The sequence below is a fragment of the Microcebus murinus genome, chromosome 4 (assembly GCF_040939455.1).
Source record: "Microcebus murinus isolate Inina chromosome 4, M.murinus_Inina_mat1.0, whole genome shotgun sequence".
In the NCBI taxonomy this organism is placed as follows: domain Eukaryota; kingdom Metazoa; phylum Chordata; class Mammalia; order Primates; family Cheirogaleidae; genus Microcebus; species Microcebus murinus.
Window position 1 is genome coordinate 51810405 of NC_134107.1, and position 9681 is coordinate 51820085.

The 9681-nt window shown below is 39.4% G+C and overlaps 1 protein-coding gene across 1 annotated transcript; it reads left to right on the top strand.

Annotated features, from left to right (window-relative positions):
• Positions 1-608: 608 nt before the first annotated feature.
• LOC105881978 (PHD finger protein 10-like) lies at positions 609-2330 on the top strand. The gene is given in 4 exon segments (XM_076002185.1): positions 609-1142; positions 1144-1254; positions 1441-1951; positions 1954-2330. Coding segments are annotated over 4 exon segments (1353 nt in total). The 5' UTR covers positions 609-677; the 3' UTR covers positions 2220-2330.
• The last annotated feature ends 7351 nt before the right edge of the window (positions 2331-9681 follow it).

Genomic DNA, 9681 nt, shown 5'->3' on the forward strand with positions numbered 1-9681 from the left:
CAGCAGAGCTGATGTTGCAGCAAGAATAGCTGCTCTAGGCCCTTGCCAAGAAAAGATGGGGCTCAGAGGAGGCCAAAGTTGCAATGGTGATGGAAGCTCTTCTCTCATTTCTTACCAGGGTGGTCATGACTTATTCCTTAATTGACAAAGCCTAGGACCTCTTATATACATTTCTTTCTTTCATTTGCTTTTTCATCATTATTTTCAACTATTGTCTGAATGAGAATAAACAGAAATGCTTATTTTTCAGCAGTTTGTCTATTGCAGAATTGAAACCCAGAAAGGGAAAACATGAACCTGGCAGAGTGAAACTGGCTTCCAGTGTCATCATGCAGAACCAGCTTGCTTCCCTTTCCTTTAACACACATGCTGTGCTCTTACAGCCCTAGTACCCTGTGCAGTTTCTCTCCTCTGTGCCTTGTTTATGGTGCTCCTTCTACTTGGGAAACTCTTCCACTTGACAAACTCTTACCTATCTTTCAAGCCCTGGATGAAGTGTCACCTCTCCTGGGAACAGCAACATCCACCTCTCTATCTAATGGATTAATGGCTTATCATTTGGTCCCCATAGTGACCTATGGTTGCCATAAAAGAGCACTTATCCGGGAGCGCAGTCCCCGAAGGATGATAATGAAGATAATTCAAATGATGGGACCCAGCCACCCAAAAGGAGGCGAATGGGCTCTGGAGATAGCTCTAGGAGTTGTGAAACTTCAAGTCAAGATCTTGGCTTTAGTTACTATCCAGCAGAAAACTTGATAGAGTACAAATGGCCACCAGATGAAACAGGAGAATACTATATGCTTCAAGAACAAGTCAGTGAATATTTGGGTGTGACCTCCTTTAAACGGAAATATCCAGAGCGATGAGATTTGTTTCACAAGGAGAAACTCTACCTAAGAGAGTTAAATGTCATTACAGAAACTCAATGCACTCTAGGTTTAACAGCATTGCGCAGTGATGAAGTGATAGATTTAATGATAAAGGAATATCCAGCCAAACTTGCTGAATATTCTGTTATTCTACAAGAAAAAGAACGGCAGCGAATCACAGACCATTATAAAGAGTATTCTCAAATGCAACAACAGAATACTCAGAAAGTTGAAGCCAGCAAAGTGCCTGAGTATATTAAGAAAGCTGCCCAAAAAAGCAGCTGAATTTAACAGCAATTTAAACCGAGAACGCATGGAAGAAAGAAGAGCTTATTTTGACTTGCAGACACATGTTATCCAGGTGCCTCGAGGGAAGTACAAAGTTTTTTTTTTTTTTTTTTTTTTTTTTTTTTTTAATTTTTTGTATATATATTTTTAGTTGGTCAATTAATTTATTTCTATTTTTGGTAGAGACAGGGTCTCGCTCAGGCTGGTTTCGAACTCCTGACCTTGAGCAATCCGCCCGCCTCAGCCTCCCAAAGTGCTAGGATTACAGGCGTGAGGGAAGTACAAAGTTTTGCCGACAGAGCGAACAAAGGTCAGTTCTTACCCAGTGGCTCTCATCCCCGGACAGTTCCAGGAATATTACAAGAGGTACTCACCAGATGAGCTGCGGTATTTGCCGCTGAGCCCAGCCCTGTACGAGCCCCCTCTGGATCCCGAGCTGCCTGCTCTGGACAGCTATGGTGATTCAGACGACGTGGAAGATGGTCTCGGGGACGAGAAACGCAAGAGTAAAGGCACTTCAGACAGCTCCTCTGGCAATGTATCCGAAGGCGAAAGCCCTCCTGACAGCCAGGAGGATTCCTTCCAGGGAAGACAGAAATCTAAAGACAAAGCTGCTACTCTGAGAAAAGATGGTTCCAAACGCTCTGTACTGTCCAAATCAGTTCCTGGGAACAAGCCAAAGGTCATTCCAAATGCTATATGTGGAATTTGTCTGAAGGGTAAGGAGTCCAACAAGAAAGGAAAGGCTGAATCACTTATACACTGCTCCCGATGTGATAACAGTGGCCATCCTCTTGCCTGGATATGACCATGGAGCTTGTTTCTATGATTAAGACCTACCCATGGCAATGTATGGAATGTAAAACATGCATTATATGTGGACAACCCCACCATGAAGAAGAAATGATGTTCTGTGATGTGTGTGACAGAAGTTATCATACTTTTTGTGTGGGCCTTGGTGCTATTCCATCAGGTCGCTGGATTTGTGACTGTTGTCAGCGAGCCCCCCCAACACCCAGGAAAGTGGGCAGAAGGGGGAAAAACAGCAAAGAGGGATAAAATAGGTTTTTGACCCTAATATTTTATATGCATTTAAGTGGAATATTTGGTGCCAATTTATTTACATTTTCATTTTTATGTCAATAAAAGAATTTTGAAATTAAAAAAAAAGAGCACTTATCTTACTTTATTATAGTTAGTTGGTCCTCTACTAAACTGCATACAATGGAGAGGGAGGAAGAATTATCTTGTTTGTATTTGTATTTCAGTGTCTGGCACTATCTAGTAACCCCAGCACAGTGCAAGTCCTCAAAATAAATGATTGAAAAAATGAACCAGGTCAGGCATAATGGCTCATGCCTGTAGTCCTAGCACTCTGGGAGGCCGAGATGGGAGGATTGCTTGAGCTCACGAGTTTCAGGTTGCAGTGAGTTATGATGATGCACTGCACTCTACCCAGGGTGACAGAGTGAGAATCTGTCTCAAGAAAAAATGAACCAAAGAATGCAATCAAGAAGGTAAACACAGATGTGATTCCACTCCATGCTTTGGTGCATTCAGTGTGGGAGCCAGGAATCTAACTGGGAAGAACAAGTGGAGCCAGCTTCTCTGCCTTCCCCAGCTTCAGTATTTACTCCATCCCTCAGAATGAGAAGGCTTAAAACACCACCTTTTTCCAAATTCACGCATCAGCTACAAATTTAAGATTTCTCACTAGTTTTTATCTCCAGCTTCTTTCTTCAAAAATAGCTTATTTGACAGTCACGCAATAGAGTGTGATAGACAGAAAAACAAATCGCACATTTCATCGTCCAAATCACCTGGCTGCATGAGTCTCTTTAGCTGTGGTCAAGGTCTATCAGTAAAATTCTTTCTGCGACTGCTACGCCTGGTGCTTTGCACAAAGTAGTCACTAGAAAATAGATGCTATAACTACACATAACAAGGAAAATGAGGCAGGCTGGGGGAGATGCTATGGGGTCTGATGCTATCATGTGCCGTTTAAAAAATTTTTTTGTTTTTTTAAATTAAAAAAATTAATTATGGGTACATAGTAGTTGTATATCTTTATAAGTTGCATGCGATGTTTTGATACAGGCATATAATATGAATTAATCAAATCAGGGTAATTGGGGTATACATCACCTCTGTCATTTATCATTTGTTTGTATGAGGAACATTCCAATTCCACTCTTTTAGTTATTTCAAAGTATACTCTAACTTATTGTTGATTATAGTCACTTTGTTGTGCTATCAAATATTGTTCATTCTATCTAACTATATTTTTGTACCCATTAACCATCCTCATTTTATCCCCCCTCCCCATTACCCCACATGCCATTTTTTTTTTTTTTTTTTTTGGCTTGGGTGTTCTTTGAGGAACCCACATGCCATTGTTGATACAGCAGGAACTTCAATCAAGGAGTGAACCAGGAACCCTCAGATCTTTGGCATACATTTCTCAGTCATACACTATCTAGAAGATTTAATTCATGGCTGCCAGTTTAGAGAAATACATTGCATTCAGTGAGCTCTTTTTTTTTTTTTTTTTTTTTGAGACAGAGTCTCGCTTTGTTGCCCAGGCTAGAGTGAGTGCCGTGGCGTCAGCCTAGCTCACAGCAACCTCAAACTCCTGGGCTCAAGTGATCCTTAAGCCTCAGCCTCCCAGGTAGCTGGGACTACAGGCATGCGCCACCATGCCCGGCTAATTTTTTATATATATATCAGTTGGCCAATTAATTTCTTTCTATTTATAGTAGAGACGGGTCTCGCTCTTGCTCAGGCTGGTTTTGAACTCCTGACCTTGAGCAATCCGCCCGCCTCGGCCTCCCAAGAGCTAGGATTACAGGCGTGAGCCACAGCGCCCGGCCTAGCGAGCTCTTTTAATTTCAAACAACTGACTCACAACAAAATAGCTTAGGCTAAAAATATGAATGTACATACAGACTCATGGAACCAAACCAAGATTAGTTTCAGGGACTGAGACACTCTCAGATCTTGCTCTCTTCATTCTCAACTCTGCTTCCGTGTTAGTTCATTTACTTCCGCAAATATCCTTTTGCTAAGCAGTGGGAAGATTGGCTTCCCCATCTTTGCTAGCACAGCAATTGGAGTATCTACAAGGTTCCAGGAAAAACTCCATTTGGCCTACCCTAGATAATATAGGTGCCCCTGTAGTTAAGGGAGTGGTCTCCATTTATCAGAAATTTGGGGGAAATACAGGCATAATTATTGGATAAATCTTTGTAAGCTAGGTGACTTGCCCAATTTCTATTGACTACATATGTTAATAACTTCAAATATTTTTAAGTTTATTTTTTCTGTTTACAAAATAAAGGCTTATTGTTTAAACTATAAAAAATTTAAAAAGGAACAGAAACCTCCTATGATCCCACCACTTAAACAATAGTCCCTGTTAGACTTTCATTCTTTTGTTTAAGCTTTAAGAAAAATTCCGTCTGTATAGTTTTGCTTGCTGATTTTTTTTTTTTTTTTTTTTTTTGAGACAGAGTCTCACTTTTGTTGCCCAGGCTAGAGTGAGTGCCGTGGCGTCAGCCTAGCTCACAGCAACCTCAAACTCCTGAGCTCAAGCGATCCTCCTGCCTCAGCCTCCCGAGTAGCTGGGACTACAGGCATGTACCACCATGCCCGGCTAATTTTTTGTATATATACTTTTAGTTGGTCAATTAATTTCTTTCTATTTTTAGTAGAGACAGGGTCTCGCTCAGGCTGGTTTCGAACTCCTGACCTTGAGCAATCCACCCAGCTCGGCCTCCCAGAGTGCTAGGATTACAGGTGTGAGCCACCGTTTGTTTTTTGTTTGTTTGTTTTTTTGAGACAAGGTCTTGCTTGGGCACCCAGGCTAGAGTGGTCCCATCATAGCTCTCTGTAACCTCAAACTCCTGGCTCAAGCCAGGAGAGTCTCCTGCCTCAGCTTCCTGAGGTGCACACTACCATGCCCAGCTATCTTTTTTTTCTAGAGACAGGGGTCTCACTATGTTGTCCAGGCTGGTCTCAAACTCCTGGCCTCCAGGGATCCTATCGCCCCACCCTCCCAAAGTGCTGGGATTACAGGCATGAACCACTGTGCCAGGCTCAACTTGCTGATTGTTTTATTATAGCACATGCATTTCTCTAAGTCATAAAAACTCCTTAAAACACTGTTTTAAATAGCCATATAGCGTGCCCTGAAGACTTCTTAACAACCTCATTCAGAAGGAAAGAGGGCAGTGGAATGACATGGCTTTCCTTCCATACAAGTGCCTCTGTCCTTAGGCCCCTGCGACACTTCCAGTTCATGGGACTCAATTCCAACTTCAGAGGACAGGTCATCACCCTGGAATTCCCCTCTCTCCCATTTTTTACATTCTCCAAAGCACTTCCAAACTTGTCTCACCCACCCTCATTCCTCCTCTGCTCCACAATCAGAGGACTGACTACAACTTTGGCTAGTGGTTCAGCCAAACACTTTAGTTTTGTATCCCAGACTCTGTAGCTATGTAATCAGGGAAACTTATTTTGCATCTCTAAATATCATTTATAAGATGGGAGTTTTGTCAGAGTTCTTATGAAGATTAGATGTCATTATGTGTAAGAAATTATGATAGCGGCCGGAGCAGTGGCTCACGCCTGTAATCCTAGCACTCTGGGAGGCCAAGGCGGGCAGATTGCTTGAGGTCAGGAGTTCGAAACCAGCCTGAGCGAGACCTCGTCTCTACCATAAATAGAAAGAAATTAATTGACCAACTAAAAATATATATATAAAAAATTAGCTGGGCATGGTGGGCATAGTCCCAGCTACTTGGGAGGCTGAGGCAGTAGGATCACTGAGCCCAGGAGATTGAGGTTGCTGTGAGCCAGGATGACACCATGGCACTCACTCTAGCCTGGGCAAGAAAGTGAGACTCTGTATCAAAAAAAGAAAAAGAAAGAATGATAGCAAAAACAACAAAAGCCAAAGAAGATTCCCCACTAACGATAGCCCTCTCCTCCCTTCTCCCTTTTCTAGCTTTGCTTCTTGAAAATGATTTGTATTTGCTGTCTCTATAGCCTCATCTACTGTTTACATTTCAAACCACTGTAACCTGGGTTTTGTTTCCCCTTTACTGACACTGCTTACCAAAGATCTCCTAATGAATTCTAGATGCCTTCACAGAGCTTTGAGTCATTTCTTAATCTTCTGTATAGTCAATCAACTTCTCCTTCAAATTTCTCTCAGATTCCTTCCAATTTTCTTAATTTTCAGATTGTTCCTTCTTAACTCTCCTTTGCTGCCTGAACTGTGTCCTTTAATTAGTATTTGTCCTCAACTTTTGTGTGTCTGGAAGAAGCACAATTCTTTGCTATGAGATCTGACTTGAAAGTCTGGCTCTGCCACATACTAAACTGAGTTCCTAAATTAACTTCCTTCAGTCTCCCTACTGTCACCTACGAAAAGGTGACTCCCCTCATGGATAATCATACTAAATTGAGTAGTTGTACAGTATCTGTATTTCCCATTTCTGTAACAAATGAGTAGGCATAAATTGAAATTGGAATTCCAGGCCTGGAAACCCATTTTGTACCATAAGAATGTCAAACCTCAAAACAAATACATGCTCTTCAAAATGTTTATTAACTATATAAAACTAAACAATATGAAATATGATATAAATGTTCCTTTTGAGGTATTTGTCTTCATGGGCTGGATTGGCCGAGGGTTCTTAACTCTTAGTTTAATGAAGTTTGGACAGAACATGCCATCTTTTCCTGGTAAATCTTCCTAGAGCATACATAGATATTTTTCCTTACTCCAGAGACCTTTGAACTGCATTGAAAATTAGGGTCATCTGCCACAAAGAAAAAAAAAGTTCAATGATATTCAGATGAATACCTCTCAAAGTTTTTGAAAGCTAAATGCTGGGAGAGGGATAATTTCAATGATGTCTTACTCTTCCATTTTTATAAAAATCTACTTTGCTGAGCTTCTGAGAAATTTCTAACAATACAACCAGGTTTGCAGGAGAAACTTCTAGATCCACTCACTCTGCAAAGTCAATCAGTTTCAATGATGCTTTTTACAGTTATACAAATGCCTTCAAAAACACTGAATGAGGCAGTTTTCTCCAAATTCCTAGTTCCAGGCTTTACTTATGATTTTCACATATCCAAAACACTTCCAAAATTCTTTTTTGATCCATCCTCCTTGTTGATTGCTTTAATTGGCCTTTGAAAATTTCACAAATAAAAATACTGTAAAAATGCAACAACTTACTTAATCTATTGGCTAAAGTCAGCGAGATGCTTTGTGGAGGTGAATTGGGGAAGAAGAAAAACTACTCGCTGCTTCTTAAGGATCAGAAGACAGCCTGGAACATTACCCAAAGCCAGCTAGCTGTTAAGATTTTTTAAATGCTATCATTTCTTGACCTCTGGAACAAAGTGGAGTGAAAATCGAAGCTTGAGAATTGGTTCTTTAAAAGACATTAGTTCATTAATTAAAGGGTACTGCTCTTGTAATCCTGGCAGGATAAAGTTAAGGCAACAGTTTCAATTTGCAGTCAACTGCAATATGATTCCTCCTACCCAAGTGCATAGTCAATTTTTCTTCCTTACCAAAGTCAGCTTTCCAAAAATACAGTTTTATCATTGGTAAATACCTGTCCCAAATAGTAATAGACCTCTGTATTTTAATTACATTTGCTAGAAAATTCTTCAATGCTTCAACATTAGCACTTGTAGCTTCCCCTACCCCTGATGTCATGCTAGCAAGTTCTCATTCTTTGTTTAAAAACAAAAACTGTTCAAGATGCAGCATTCCTATCCTATCTAACGAAATCCCCATCTTGTTGTTCCTATGCACAGCAGGGTCCTGGTTCAGGCTCTCCTCTCACCTGCATTATTACAATGACCTTGAAAGCAGTCTGAACATAATTCCCTGCATTCATTCTCCAGTCTACCACCAGTATTTCCCCATATGTATGGTCTTTTGAACCATCACTCTACCTTGCACAATCCTTCTACATGGCACTTATATTTTACTGTCATTATGTATTTACATGGGTCCCCTCTATTTTATCCTGAGGCCCTAGGGGGCAAAGACTGATGATTCTTACTGGCTTTGATCTACCAGTTAGCATATAGAAGGCACTCACGAGAAGCACCTCTTCTTGTTGAATAGAGTTCAACTCTCATATTAGCTATCAGATGGCCTAAGAATTCCTTCTTTGAACATCAGATATCAGCTTTTTTCCTCAATCTAATATTATTTAACAGTATGTGAAAAATTTACTACATCTGAATTTTTCTTTGTGATGAAAAACATCTGAATTTTTCTTTGAAGCTAGTGCACTAGAAAAACGCACCTTAGCGATTTAGAGCAATCATAATGAACACCAATTATCATACTCTTTTTGTAGTTTTTTCTTCAATGGCTACTGAAAAGTATGTTACTTGCTACAGTCCATGCAGCTTTTTAGTTAGGTTTTGTCACTCATATGTATCAGCTTTTATATCTAATTCCTGTCTGCACTAATTCATCTCACACCTCTAAATTTTGCTTAAGATGCCACAGGCTAAAAAGCTAAAATAATCAAGCTTGTTAGAAATGTTTGGTAGCAGAAAGAAATAAACCTTAACAATGTACCCATAATCAAAACACAATGATCTTGGAATATGCATTTTTATCTGTTCAAAGACCTTTACTGCTTGCTCTGGTTCCAAATTTACATCAGAAAAAAGATGTCACAGAATTAGCGCCATTTATCATTTCAATTTGTACTCTTAATTCTTAAAACGCAGTCTCATTTTGTGAGAGTTAAAACTCGCCCCAATTTTAAGCTCTTTTGTGACTCAGTCCAAATTATAAAGTTATGAGTCATATCTATTATATTCACTTACTAACCTGAAGCTGTTTTAAATTACCTTATACCACATTTCTAGCAAATCAGATGCATAATATGCAATGTGATATAAAAATATTAAATATTTAAAATGACAAAAGTAGGCAAATTTTTCTTGAATCCCAAAATGCAACTAATGTGGATCAATCTCTTAATTAATAAGTCAATGTTTCATATTCTATCAAAAATGTGCCCTCTGCTTTTAGTACTTTATATATAAACATTATATTCTACATTTTATAATGTAGTGATAATGGAGACAAAATAGTAGAAAACAGGCACCACAAGCATTTAGACAAATAAGGTAAGCTCAGAGTGACTTTTAATATGCCAATCAATGTTAATAAAACACAAGTCAAAGACAAGTGCAAACATGTTTTAAAGCAAAATTAATGAGAAAATAGACAAATTCTATTTTTTTGTAACATGTTAGCCAGTATTATTAGTCAAATGGCTAATTGTAGATAAAATATATTTTGTGAAAAACTTGGAATGTCAGAAGTCATTCTGGCATTTCAAACAGCTATGTACAGTTTCACCAAGATCAGGTTATATACACAAATATCAAAGAGAAACTGGGCAAAACATTTAAAAACAGACTAAGAATACAATCAAGTACAAAACTTGGGAGGGAGCAGACA